Source organism: Columba livia, chromosome Z, assembly GCF_036013475.1.
Source record: "Columba livia isolate bColLiv1 breed racing homer chromosome Z, bColLiv1.pat.W.v2, whole genome shotgun sequence".
Taxonomy (NCBI): Eukaryota; Metazoa; Chordata; class Aves; order Columbiformes; family Columbidae; genus Columba; species Columba livia.
This window is the reverse complement of record NC_088642.1, coordinates 52,030,886-52,045,735: the sequence shown is the minus strand read 5'-3', so window position 1 is coordinate 52,045,735 and position 14,850 is coordinate 52,030,886. Positions and strand designations below refer to the sequence as shown.

At 39.4% G+C, this 14,850-nt stretch overlaps 1 protein-coding gene across 10 annotated transcripts in view; it reads left to right on the top strand.

The window, feature by feature from the left end:
- ERCC6L2 (ERCC excision repair 6 like 2) overlaps window positions 1-14,850 on the top strand; it is an 80,267-nt gene that overhangs the window by 47,014 nt on the left and 18,403 nt on the right. For 5 of the 10 annotated variants that reach the window (XR_010468920.1, XR_010468919.1, XR_002418664.2 and 2 more), the window contains one exon: window positions 4,886-5,055. The exons of 2 other annotated variants lie outside the window; for them this stretch is intronic. Coding sequence is in view for 3 of the 8 variants with exons in the window: in XM_021293173.2 (XP_021148848.1) it covers window positions 4,886-4,936 (51 nt within the window). In the remaining 5 variants the exon portion in view is untranslated. Of the gene's footprint in view, window positions 1-4,885; window positions 5,056-5,665; window positions 5,854-7,927; window positions 9,176-14,850 lie in introns of those variants that run through there. 3 more of the 10 variants (XM_005506643.3, XM_021293177.2, XM_021293175.2) reach the window with 2 other exon arrangements.

Genomic DNA, 14,850 nt, shown 5'->3' with positions numbered 1-14,850 from the left:
ATTGCAGAAGAAACAGAAGTCAAAATAGAGAGAACACAAGCTGTCCTCAGTTGACTTAGTAGTCAATTCTCTGCTACAAAGCAAAATATTAGAGTTTAAGGAATGTCTTTGGTCTCAGATTGTACAAGCAGAAAATCTGGATATGCCAACCAGGGGAAAATGATTACATATATCTCTAGTAAAATTTCTTCACTTTTATCAGCAGGTATAGCTAAATACTGGTCTCTTGGTGTTGGCAGGGTATTTTGGAGGAGTCATTTGGACCCAGAATAAGTCTAACACTTTTCATAGCTTGAAGAATATTAGTCTACTGTGATACTATCAAATATTACATGCCTTTGTAGTCATAGCCAACATCCTGAGTAGCTTTGTTTATTTCAGAAAGTTTGAATATAAATGTGGTTGTCCTATTCTGAAATTTTAAGCTGGTTAGCTTCATTTTCTACTGACTGTTAGGTATACAGTTGCCTCTAATTCTCATTCTACAATCCTGTTTTGTTACAACAGCATCATAGAATCATAGAATTCCTTGGCTGAAAGGGACCTTCAAAGGTCACCTAGTCCAATCCCCCTGCCATAAGCAGGGACATCTTCAACTAGATCACGTTGCTCAGAGCCCTGTCTAGCCTGACCTTAAATGTTTCCAGGGATGGGGCATCTGCCACCTCTCTGGGCAACCTGTTCCCGTGTTTCACCACTTTCAATGTAAAAACTTCTTCCTCACATCTAGTCTGAATCGCCCCTCTTTCAGTTTAAAACCATCACCCCTTGTCCTGTTGTAACAGGCCCTGCTAAAAAGTCTGTCCCCATCTTTCTTATGGGCTCCTTCTGAGTACTGAAAGGCCACAATAAGGTCTCCCTGGAGACCTGTCTTCTCTTGGCTGAAGAACCCCAACTCTCTCAGCCTGTCCTCACAACAGAGCTGTTCCAGCCTGTGATCATTTTTGTGGCCCCCTTTGGACCCTCTCCAACAGGTCCGTGTCTTTCCTGTACTGAGGGCTCCAGAGCTGAATGCAGTAGAAAAATGCAGTCTGAGACAGTCCCACTATTTGATAACTTTTTAATTATCTTGATCATGTGGACCTCAATTTTAGAGAAAACAATGAAGTTTTATGTAGTTACTGTTATACTTTGTCTTCCTTGGCATGCAGAAGGAATTGTTGTTTGACGTGTATGTGTATAAGTGTAGAAGAGAAAAAGAAACGATACCAAGAACAAACAGTCAGGCAGCAAACATTTCAGAGTATTTATCTGTGTCCTGACAAGTAGAGAAGACATAGGTAGGACAAAAAAATCTAGGAATCGCATACCTTCAAGAAAAGCATATAGAAAAGTCATAGTCATTCATACTTATTATGGGAAAAGCTCCCAGGGAAAAGCAAAAAAAACTACAAAGGGGAAAAAGATGAGCTGAAATAGTCTAGAGTTGTAATTAGGGTAGATAAATCTACCAAGATGCAGTAAGTATCACCTCATCTAAATAACAGCAATCAGCCAAAACCAGCTGCAACTCACAATATATCTGGAAAGTTTTGAGGGGAGTGGGAAAATATGAAGTAGAACATGGCATGAGGGTTTGTTATTTGCTTCCAAGCTATGTTTTAAGAGGACAGTCATACTGAATTCACTGTGCTTCATGCTTTTGTATGATTTAGGTGACAAGGCAGCTAGAGATTTGAGAATGCCTTTTTTGTTTGTTTTAGAAATGAAAATAAACAATGAAACTGTGCAATGGAAAGTATCTTGGATATCTGGCAGCAGTGGTTTCATGCATACCTGAAGAGAAAAGCCTGTTAGCAGTTTCAGCTGTGAGTGGGGAAGTGAGAGAGGGTTATTGCTGACTAGAACTCAGTATCTAGCAAGACGCTTTTATAGTGAGATTTTGGGTAATCAGACAATAAAAGAGAGGAAGATGCTCAGGCACAGTACAACTATGGCTGAAGAATAATTATGCAAATATATTTTCAACTTCAGATTCAGGTTTTTGAAGGATGATCATTATCTTCAAAGTCTGGTGACTTGAGCAATTGCAACAAATGTGAAACAGCTTAAAAAACAAGTGTCCCTGAATCTGTTTCTTTTTTTCTCTACTCATCCTACTCCTAGCTTGTGTTCGCTTACTCTACCATACATTTTCATCCTGCTGTGCTTAAAAAAGATGAACATTGTTCTCTTTTCCCTTATTTGAAGGGGCTAAAGAGGGGAAGAGGGAAATCACAGGCTTAAGGTGGCCAGTCATCTCAGTCATGTCTGAGAATGTATAAGATATATGGATTAGCATTCATTGCTCCAGAGTGTAGAGCCGCTTCTTTGTGCCTGTTGTAGGAAGAACAGATACTGAAGTTTTGTACCATCAAAAACAGACAAAAATTGGTTTTGGTAGGGGTAAACTATTTTTAAAGTTTCTGTAAATATGCAGCTGGAGACATTGTCACACAGAGCTATCTGATCCAAGAGTTGTTGTGGGTTAAAGATGGTGCCCCTAAGCACAAGTGACAGCTGCCTTGTGGCACTTAAATTTTTGTTTGATGCTTGGCTGCACATCCTCATTCTTCTTAAAGTGCCTTACTCTTAAATGTGAACTGTGTGGGACTGTAAATGTGCAGATGCTACCATTTTTGCTAGGCTCATGATTACAGCCTGTCTGTAACATGTAACCCAAAGAAATGGAAACTCATTTTTGGTATCCAGAACTTGATATATACTTTTAAGAATAAGAGACTTATCTAACAACTCCTTCCTCCCTCCCTCCCCTATTGAATCACTGTTTCTTTATAGTCCTGAGATAGCTGTATGGACTCATCACTATTGTCTTTCCAGTTCTCCAATAGTGATTTGAAAATACTGTAGTCACAGATTATATCGTTAAAATGTTACTTCTAAAACTTCAGCAGCACTTGTACTTCCCTAAGTGCATTAATTGATACACAGTACTTTAAGTTAAACAAAGATAACATGCACGGAATACTTCTTGTGTTGGCAGACTTTGGTTTCCTTTATTATTCCATTCTTTTGATCATAACATTTATTAATTCATAAAGGGTCTGACATTCAATAGTATAACTAGATCAAATGTGCTTGTATCAGTAGTGTAAGAACAAGACTGAGGTTCCTAGCTGAATCAAATTTTATTTGTTTCAATCTGCTTTGCAAGAGTGTCTTACGCATACGATATATATGATAACTCAGGTGAATAAAATGAGTGCTGTAAAGTCAACATGGGATTTCATGTAAGAGCAAATAATGGGGGGACACACATAATAGTTCAGTAGACAAAGTGTCTGTGAAACAGAAAACGAAGTTGCTGAAAGGAAATTTTTATAATGAAATTGATCTCAATCAGTGAGTTACAAGACAAACATTGAAAGAGAATCGAAGAAATCAGCCCAGAGAGGGAAGAACGAAGGAGAGCAATGCATGAAGTGAAATTCAAAAGAAAGCAAAATAGTGTGGAGTGTTGACAGTGCTGGAACTTTGACTGAAGTTTTCACTTTTTTTCATGGTAATGCCAGTAAAAAGATACAGGGAATGTTTTCATGTACGCATGTAAAGCTTGCCTCTACCTACAGTCTCACCCATGTATCACTCAGAGTAACAAACTTCAGATTTGACCTTCAGTGAACATGGAGATATACTAAGAAAAAATGAAATAAGTGTTTTACTGACAAAATGTTTGTGGGTGTTTTGGTGTGTTGTTTTTTTGTTGTTGGTGTTTTGGTATGGTTTGGGTTTTGGGTAGTTTTGTTTTTAATAAATCAGTAGATTTGGGAGTTGGGGGCTGAATTTAAGTTGGCAAACTTTCAAAAATGTTCACAAGTTCAACAGAGCCAGTTATTGTGTTTCAACCGAACTGGGTGCCATTTTAACCAGTTGGCTTCGCTCCAGGGAGCTGAGTTTTCAGGGGCAACTCAGAATGGCCATGAGGTTTCACTGGCGTTAGCTCCTGCAGCTCTTGGGGTAACTTGTTTAGAGTAACTTTTTCTACTGTATGGAAAAAACTTCGAGCAGATAATTTAGACAGGAGAAGAAGAGCGCTTTGTGTATATACGGTGGTATTCTGGAGTTGTTCTTCTGGGTTTGGCAGTGTGGGTCAATGTAGTTGTACTCCCAGAGCTAAATATGCCATTCGTGAGTTTATTTGCAATTAGCAGGACTTTTTACATTCATTCTAGTTCTCTGCAAAGACAAGCAATTTTACGACTTTCAGTGTGTTTACAACATTTGGCTTTTTTCCCAAAAAGATTTTTAATCTTCTGTGTTTAAACAGATGTGCAAACCAAAGTATTGCTGCCTTATATACTTTGGTCTTGTTTAATAAGAGGTAAATGGATGCACATTTATGAGGGTTTTAAATACTTTTAAGACAGGCATTGACATGGTTAGGCTTGTATTCTATGCAAGTTATGCTTGCTTAAATTAAATTATACAATCCTGATTTCCTGATGGAGTGACAAATACTCTAGGTCTTATCGTAGTGAGATCTGAATACTGTTAATATTTTTCAGGCAAAAATTGCATCAAGATAAATGTATTTTAAAACTATCATTGCTTTCTTCTATTAAAACACATTTTCCAAGTAAAGTTTTGTGTTACCCATGTATTTTTTTTTAAATGTAAACAAATGTATACACATTAGCAAGATAACTGTAGAATATTTTTGTTGTAGATAAAATCTGCTAATTCAATGTTAATTTCATTACCATTATCATAACATTATTGGAAGAATAGCATTTTTATGTGAATTGGGGCCTTGGTTTCAGTTTTGTATAGTGTAACTTTTAATAGTCCAGTGAAATTTTATTCTTTAGAGTTGTGCATTTAGCTTAAAGAGTGAAAATATATGCCTGTAGGTCCCTTAATATTAACATCTCTCTCTGTTTGCTAGTTTGATGTTACTTGCCAAAGTAATGGATTGAGAACAGATGTGAGATCCTAAAGCTTGAGAATGTTGTGAACAGCCCATGGAAATAGAGGAAGTGGGCATGGATCAAATAGAAACGCATTGGGAAGAAACGCTGTAGATCCAAAACCAAATTTTGAACTGCATATGACAAGGTGTGAACACAGTTTGTGTTTTCATCTCTAAAGCAGCATTAGCAGGGGGACTGAGGACATCACTAAGCGGTTATTCTTTCTACTGATCTCACTTGGGGAAAAAAAATGGTAATGTTGCTTTTTTGGTTTTAGTTTGTTTGTTTTTCTGTTCTTCCCCACTCTTCAAACGTGTTCTTTCATGTTCATATTTCCCTTGGCTTGCCTTTTGGAAAAGGGGAAATTTTGATTAGGATTTCGGAAAAATAACTAAGGTGTAAATAGGATTGTATTTTTGTGCAAAACATTGACTGTCAGTGCGTGATGTGTTGATCTGTAGCACAATCTTCTAGAGGTTTGATTAAAACATTAGCTTTTTATGACTATTACATTTAAAATTGTGTTTCTCCATTTATGAAGCATCATGTGACTTTTTTTAGTGTTTTGATCCCATCGGTATTATGATGAAAGTGTAAAGTGTAATTTTTTTTTCTGTTCCTGTGACCAAGCAGGGGGTCTACACTGTGGCTCTGAATCCCAGTCTTTAGCATTTAAACCACTGAGTGCTAGCGAAAAGTGACAGAATTATGTCAGACACAGCTTTGTTGACAACTTCCACTTCTCATTTTACTAGAAAAATGAAGAAAACCCAGAAGATGACACAGCAAAGAAGAACATCGTTAAGGGAGGGCAAGAAGTTTCAGTGAGCAGGAATCAACATTACCTGTATGTTACACATCCTGTGACCCAGAAAAGCAAACACGTGCACAGAGTAGGTTCCACCACCTTCTTAGTTGGAAAGACGCCCAAAGGAATCCGCAGGTGAGACTGTTTTCGGTGAAATGGAAGTAAAATTCTAAGGTTGAAATGAATTTCCCTCTGGGTAGCTGCTTTTGTCTTTGTTTCAGCCATACTCAGGGAATACTGATTATTTTTCATGGCAAGAGCAGAACTAATGGGAAATTTCCACTCACACTATGCAAAGTGTACCATAATTGATTAATATAATGAATTAAACCCACAAATTACTTTAACATGTTGATTCAATGTGTCATGTATTACATAACTGTGCAGATGTCATCACCACAAGTATTCATGGTATGTGCATCATGCAGTACTACAAACCGTTGTTTAAACTGAATAGAAACAAGAAATTTTTATGTGTGAGTTTCTGACTGCCTACTGGTTGAGGCAATTAAATTACTACGTAAGAGTTGGTGTGTAGTTAATACCTGTAACTGTTCAGCATCTGTCATGTTAGCCAGCTGGCCTCAGCTATCCAAACTGTTATTGTTGAAGTGCCACACTTGCTTACTATTATAGGTACTGAAAATTCTAAATATTAAAGAGACAGGTAGAGGAGAAGCCTTCATGCTAAAAAAAGATTGTAATCGTAGTTATCAGTAATTTGTTGAGGTAAAATTTTCAAAGGCAATGAAGTGATAAAGGTTGTTATTTGAAGATCCTAAAGCCATATCTAGGAAAAAGCTGAAGCACATTCACTCTTAAATGTCGAGCAAGTAATCTTTTAGCACCTGGCTTACAGCTAGGCTTTGTAGTACATCTGGGTGTGCTGTGCAATGAATGAGGATGGTGAGGTGCCTCTGTGTTGCTGTAAGGTGGAGTGAGAAGCTGTCTGCAGCTACCACACAGAAAGGGCGTAGTTGGAGCTAGCCAGTCAAGTGGCATTTGAGGCCACATAGGGTTAAATCTTGCTGCCTGTTGGAGCCATCATACGGGAAAGTCAATACATTTCACATCCTCTCTCTGCAAAGGGAGTATGAACCCATCTCTCCAGCCTTCTGTATAGGTTACTGGACCACAAACTGTGACTAGCTCAGGGTGATCTTCTTGAGTTAGAGCTTGGCTTTATGTCATGGTTTAACCCCAGCTGGCAACTAAGCACCATGCAGCTGTTCACTCACTCCTCCCTTCTCCCAGTGGGATGTGGAGGAGAAGTGGAAAAAAAAGCACAAAACTCATGGGCTAAGGTAAAAAATGTTCATCAAAGGAAGAGAAAATAATAATAATAATAATAGAATATACAAAACAAGTGATGTGCAGTGCCACTGCTCACCACCTGCAGATCAATGCCCAGCCTGTTCCCGGGCAGTGATCCCCTGGCTAATTTTTTCCTAGTTTATATACTGACTATGACGTCATATGGTTTGGAATATCCCCTTTGGCCAGTTTGGGTCAGCTGTCCTGGTGGTGTCCTTCCCAGGTTCTTGTGCATGTCCAGCCTTCTCACTGAAAAGTCCTGGACTTGGTGTAAGCGTTGCTTAACAACAGCCAAAATATGTGTGTATTATCAACATTCTTCTCACACAAAACCCAAAAATGCATCACTATACCAGCTACTAGAATGAAAATTAACTCTATCCCAGATAAAATCAGGACAGCCTTTTAGCAGAAAAAAAATATTCCATAGTTTACTGGATAGGATGGCAGGGTCAGTCCATGCCTACTGTGAATATGTTTATCCAGCTTTTGTCTAGTATGTCCTTTAAAAGGAGTTTGAACAATGTTTTTTTAAAAAGAAAAAAAAAAATCTGCCATCTATCCATCTGTATGGTTTTGGTAGCTAAATACCTTCTAAAATCTGTTCCTTTGGTACAACGTCTTACCTACACTGAAAGTCAGTAGGTCTTTGGATCATAAGCTGGGGAAATCACACTGGAGTTTGGGATTCAGAAGTCACTCCAGTTCTTCTAAGTTCACGATTCTTTCTTCTCTTTGCTAGTAAAAAACACAGTGTTCCTGATAAGGAAGTTACTTTCGGTGATTACTCTTTGGGCTATGTGAAGCAGGTGAATTGAATGAATTGCTTGAAATCTACTTTTGTTTCTAGTTAAAGGTGTCAAAATAACACGATTTTCCGTCCTGATAATTACAGGAGACAATTTGAGGAAATGGTATCCCACTTTAACATGAGATCAGTGGAAGAACTTGCAGAACATATTACAAGAGCTACATCAGAAACAAGGCAGAAGTTATTGAAGGCATTCTATGTTTCCAAGCATCCGGAGATGGAGCCTTTCTTCCCAGTTGAAATGCCAGCACAAGCTTCACATGACTATGAGGAAGGAGAAATGGGTACAACACACTCCAGAAAAAGAAAACCCATTGCTAATTTTGGAAAATCTCAATCTAGATCTTCAGCACCTAAAGGTCAGCTGCTTCTGAGTGGAACTACAGAAACACAGAGCCGGCGGAGCTCTGAAGAAGAAGTAGAGCAGCTTCACAATGACTCCTACTTGCAAGATGTGTGTGTTGATGCAAATTATAAACAATCACCCACTGTTGCTACTCAACATATCGAAAGGAGAAACAGTCAGGCATTCAAAGATTTTATGGCATCTGGGTCATTAAGCAGTAAATCAGAAATAATTGAGGTGCTGCCTGTAAAAGGTTGTGAAGGACAGCAGGACTCAGAAGGAACACAACTGCCAAGAAAAAGAGCCCTGTCTCAGTCAGAAAATGAGGAGAGAAAAGCTCAGACTTACAAGAAAAAGTCTTTTGTGGACTTACTTGGAGATACCTCTATTCTCAATGACCTCTTCAGAAATGATGGAAGTGGGCCTGCAGAATCAACAAGGAGATTCACTTCAGGGCAAGTAGAAAAATCAAAGGAGAGACCAAAAGATTTCTGGGACATGCTGAACGAGCAGAGTCAGGAGAGCCTCAGAAAGCTCACAGACGTAGCAGTCATAGAGAAGCTATGTGAACGAGCAGCTCATCCCCAAGTGGCAGGAGAGAAAGAAGTATGTGAAAGTTCTCTGTGGAAAAAAAATGAAAATTTTCTATGGAAAAAATACAGTCCAGATGATTGAGGTGAACCATCCACTACTACATCCTGTAATCTAGTAAAATGAAAGTTTTATACATTGATTGCACTGTAGTTATTGTAGTCGAACACTAAAATATCTACAACTTCAGCAGTGTGCAGCAAAATGTGACACCTCCATGAAATCAAAGTAAAGGGATGAATTTGTATTTATGGTGATACAGATTTACATTTTACGGTTGTGAATATATATGTAATTATGTATGTAATACATAGTACATATGTGTATACTAGTGCATAAGTACTATATGTTGTAAGCTATGATGTATTAATTTTAAATTAAACTTTTTAAATAGTTCTGAGTGTATTTTGCTGTCTTGAATTCTGATTATATTCCTGAACTCAGTAGGAGTACCAAGTAATTTTTCCTCTTTACTTAGATTTGGACACCCTCAGTCATCTTGGCAGAACCTCGTGATATTAACAGAATTTGACAGTGATATTCCACTTATTTTTTGAGCTACTAGAGACTCAAGGATTTAATGAGACAGGGATGGTGTCTTGTGTCTAATAAGCCTTTGATGGAGACTTTTTCCCCTTCTGTGATTTTGCTGTGGAGCTTCCAATTATCTTCAGTATCCTGTGGCAATGAGTTTCTCAGCTTGGTTGGTGTGAAGAATCACCAAGTTTTGATTGTACACTCTTTTTCAGTGCAAGACCTGTAGCACATTAAATGATGCTAGGTGTCAAATTTAATCTCTCATTATGCTTTCATCTGCTTATTTTATTTTTATAGACGTCTGTCCTGTCTCTGAGATGATGTGGTCTGGACAATACATTTGTGTTATTCACTTTTCTATGCAAGGAAAGAAGAGAGGGAATAGTCTTTTAAAATAAAATAATAATTTAAAAAAATAGCCTGTTTCCTAGTGAATCTGAGGAAGAACCTAATGCCATTCTGTAATTTAGAGTCACTATTGTCTCCATTTATTTCATACTTTTGAGTATCTGATAGGAAAAAAAATATGGTTTATACTGGGAAAACTTATTTCTTGCTTGGAGATTGCTGATTTTTTTTTTCTTTAGTTATTTAAAACATAAATATGTAGTATGAGCAATTTTATGGGCATTTGTGTGGCCAGATTTTTCAAACTCAGACATACATAATCTTAAAACCCAATGACATAACTTTTTGAGGAAATTAACTGTAATCTTCTGTTGAATTAGTCTGCTGTTGACACTGAATATTACTGTTGAGTGTATTGCAGCTTGAATTCAGCTTCTGCTGATAGTCAGAAGGTTTGTCAAGTCATATTACGCTTACATAATTGTAATTCTTACCGTGCTACATGAGTTTGCTCCAGTATGATAGGTGAGTTATTTCTGCAGCAGGAACAAGCTACGAGTGTCTTAGGGTCATTTCACCAAGGATTTTGTTTACTGCATTTGAAGTACACAAATTAGACCAGGTACAGCAGTTGGCTGCCTAAGGGAACTTCTAGAACTGTAGGATCATAGTATCATGGAATGGTTTGAGTTGGAAGGAACCTTCAAAGATCATCTAGTCCAACACACCTGCTGTCACCAGGGATGTATTTCCATAGATCAGGTTGCTCATAGCTCTGTCCAACCTGGCCTTGAATACTTCTTGGGCTGGAGCTTCCACAACTTCCCTGGGCAACCTGTTCCAGTGTCTCACCACCTGCATCATGAAAACCAAAAATTCCTCCTCATGTCTAATCTAAATCTATCCTCAGTTTAAGCCTGTTACCCCTTGTCATGTCGCTACAGGACCTGTAAAATGTCGTTCTCAGTCTTTCTTATAAGCACCCTTTAAGTATTGAAAGCCCGCAATGAGGCCCCCCCAGAGCCTTCTCTTTTTGAGGCTGAACAAACCCAACTCTCAATCCAGCCCTCTGACTGTTTTCGTGGCCCTGCTCTGGATCTGCTCCAACAGGTCCTCGTCTTGTACAGGGGAACCCAAATCTGGCTGCAGTGCCCCAGGTGGGGTCCCGCTGAGAGTGAAGTGCAGAAGAGGATTATTGTCCCAGATTGCCACCTAGAGAACTCCTGTAGTGATCAGTCACACTTAATTGTGAAGGTTCAGTTGATCACCCATTTTCAAGTCAGGCCATTGTCTCAAGCCACTCCTTTGTCTCATCTGTGCAGATGGCCAGTAGTTTAAGACATAGATGACCCAGCTGGGGGGAGCTGTTGACACTCCATAGGGTAGAGAGGCCCTGCAGAGGGGTCTGGACAAATTGGAGGACTGGGCAATCACTAACTGCCTGAAATTTAACAGGGCAAGTACCAGATTTTACACCTGGGACATGGCAACTCTGGCTGTACATACAGACTGTGGATCAAGATGCTGGAGAGCAGCTCCGTGGAGAGGGATCTGGGGTTTTTGGTTGAACATGAGCCAACAGTGTGCCCTGGCAGCCAAGAGGGCCACCTGTGTCCTGGGTGCATCAAGCACAGCGTTGCCAGCTGGGTGAGGGAGGTGATTGTCGCATTCTGCTCTGCACTGGTGCAGCCTCACCTGGAGCACTGTGTACAGTTCTGGGTGCCACAGGATAAAAAGGATATAAACCTACTGGAGAGTGTCCACAAGAGGGCATGAAGTTGGTGAGGGGTTTGGAGGTGAAGCCGTATGAGTAGTGGATAAAGTCACTTGGTTTGTTCAGCCTGCAGGAATCTGAGGGGAGACCTCATGGCAGCTACAGCTTCCTCACAAGAAGAGGAGGAGGGGCAGGCGCTGATCTCTTCTCTCTGGTGACCAATGACAGGACCCAAGGCAATGGCAGGAAGATGTGCCAGGGGAGGTTTGGGTTGGACATTAGGAAAAGGTTCTTCACCCAGAGGGTGGTGGAGCACTGAAACAGGCTCCCCAGGAAGGTGTCACAGCCCCAAGCCTGACAGCGTTCAAGAAACGTTTAGACAACCCCGTCAGACACATGTTGTGAACTTTGGGGCTGGTCTATACAGGGACAGGAGTTGGATTCAATGATCCTTGTGAGTCCCTTCCAACTCCAGACATTCTATGATTCTATGGTTCTATAAGCCCACTGAATGTGTGCACCATGCATCCCTTTACCATTGAACACGTCATCTGTGTTCCTGGTCCCAACTATTTAACTTCATTGCCCTTTGAACCTGTGCATCCAGCAGTCTATGCTTGAGGAGGGCTGTGGTGCCAGTCCCTGCTTTATGCTTCATAGGCAGATTTCTGTCTGCAGTGGTGGGTATTGTGTGGTCTTCTGGTTTTGGCATGACAGCTGCTGGGTGCCTGTTCTGGCTGCTGTGTTGCAACCAAAACAAATGTGTTTACATGTGTCCTCCACATTTGACTTTATCCTCATCACTGGAATTGGAATGGGCCTGGTTTGTGGGCATTTCTTACAACATCAAATTTGTAATACAACCTTAACTCTTCTCTGATGTAGGTATCAACTACATGTGGTTATCAAATAGAATGACAGAGAATAATGTTGCTTTTTACCCAGTTGTGAATATAAACAGCCTGCACCCCATTCAACTACTTCTCTAACAGGACACATTCATTCTTCCTCCTAAGATGGTGAGGAATATGACCTCAGGGTTCTACTTAGCATTTTGGATGCAAAACATAGATAAATCTAGGTATCTCTGAGAACATAATAAATACTTCCCGAGGTGTGCTTGGGCGGGTGAGAAAAAGCTACTGGATCTCATTTTTATTCCAATACTTAATATACTACCAGTATTTCAGAAAGGAACAGTTCACTTTGACAGTTGTTGGGAATATGCCATCCAGTATGTGTGGAATAAGGAATTTCTACAAACTGACAAGTTATCACATTATTCCTGAAATGCTGGCTGTAATGAAATTCCTTATGAAAGCTGTTCTTCACAGATTGGAGGAGTGGTTATAAGACAAGGAACATCATATCTCATTTGCCAAATAACCTGTTGTATTTCTCAGTGCTTTGAGATCACACAAAGGAGTACCTTATCATAACACGTAACCAAAAGAGGCCAGGGCTTCCTATTGCTCTGGAAACCTGAACCCTTAATCTTTGATTTTCGCACGCTTCGACATCTCAGATGTAATACCGTATTAGTATAGGGTTTTACATTGAGTATATTGTATAAATTGTTTAATGTGAAGAGTAAATGTTATGAAATTTTAAAACCTTGGACGCTGAAGCTGCACAGCAGCAGCCTGTGAATGGTGGTAGTTTTTGTGGTCTGGATGACTGCCCATTGGAAAATAAGCTTAAATTTGATCTGGAGCAGATTCTACTTTAGGTCATGGGAAGCTGTTGTAGACTTTGCTCTGTCTCTGTGTTAACCATTATGTGCTTTTTGTAAGTGGAAGCCATCTAAAAACTTAATTGGGAAATCTAACTTAACTACCTGGGACAATGAGCTCAGTATTTAACATATATGATAAAATAGTAAGAGCCTGGGTCCTTATAGGCAGATAACATAAGTAAAATGATTGTGTTCACTAGCTGCTTTTGTCCCCCTGAATCTATGCTGTTGTGACAGTAGTATACTAAATAATATTTAAAATACAAAGTGAAATTTAGGACAGTCAGTTGGAGCAGCTTTTAAAAAAATTAGTCTACTAAGAAAATAAAAGAAGCATAAGCTCTTTTAGTTATTGGTATATTTGAATTGTGTACAGCTGAAGAAGTCAACTTGAGACAAGGAATATCTGCACCTTTCTTGTTAGTGTTAATAAATAAGGCATAAATTATGGCCTTTTATTGGTGGCATCAGTATTTATTTCATGTACAGATTAGCATTCTTCTGCTTAGAGAAGCAAGCTGCTGCTCAGCTAAAGAAGAGAAGATTTGGTGGAAAAAAGAATGCAGCCACCAAATACACTAAAAGGCTGCTGTACTGAGAAAGGGAATAGTCCCCTTATGTCCACAGCAAAACAGAAGAGTTAAACCAGACCAAAGTGAAGTTAGATAACATGGAAACACGGAAAGGGTGGGTGTTGTGTAATGAGCTGGGTAGCATCAATATTGGACGTCATCAAGAATAGGAGAGACAACTATCTGTTAGAAGTTGCATAGGTAAAACTGACCATTTTTTAGGCCAGAAGGAGGGACTGGTAATTTCTCATCTGAGGGCCAGAAGAGGCTAAATACCTTTGTTGATTTCAGCTGATAGCAGGGCACTAGAGAGAGGTACCACTGGTTTGTCAGTCATGGTCTGAACCAGTAAATACCAGGGAGGGCAAAATCTGATCGAGTTAGGTAAGATTTCTCATTTTACTTCTTTTAGAAGAACCTCAGAGCAGTGGAACTGTGTGGATAGAACGCTGAACTGCAGGGCTGGTTGCCAAGTATGAAGCCTTCATCATTTTCCTGAAGTAATCAGGAAATTATGTTTCTCATCTGTAAGGTGATGATATGCATAAATCAAAACCTCCATAGAAGCGCATGCTTTATTCACATGTATGCCAAGTACTGGTGATAAATTTGTGGAAACACATTTGTTATCTGCAATTGAACTGAGCTACAGGAAGATGTCTTGAAGTGAGATTTATGTCACTCCATAGCTTCCTGGGCAAATTTAATGTATTTTACTAGGGAATATCACCTAAGACATAAATAGTGCAACTTAGTGCTCTAGGGATCTGTGTATAAAGTATTATTGTCATTAAGAAGATGTCTGTATGATTTAAAAAAAAAAAAATCTGAACAAATTCAAAAAGGAATGATTTGACCTATATTTGAAGGCATATGCTTCAAATCAGCTTTGCTAATGAAGGGGTATGCTGTATTTAGGATTGTGGGAGAGTAGAGTTCATACATACAGCTTCTGCACACAGGTTCCTGCATGGTTGCAGGGAGGCACAGACTACAGGAAAACCATACCAGCCTCCCAGCATAGGGGAATAGCTTCGTGGTAGTTATCACCTAATCTCACTGCAAATCAGCCAGGAGGAGAAGGGTGTCTTTTTTGTCATTGCTTTCAGCTGTAAATGGCTTGCTAGGTTTTTACTGTTCCCTACTGCAGTTTCCTTGTTCTTT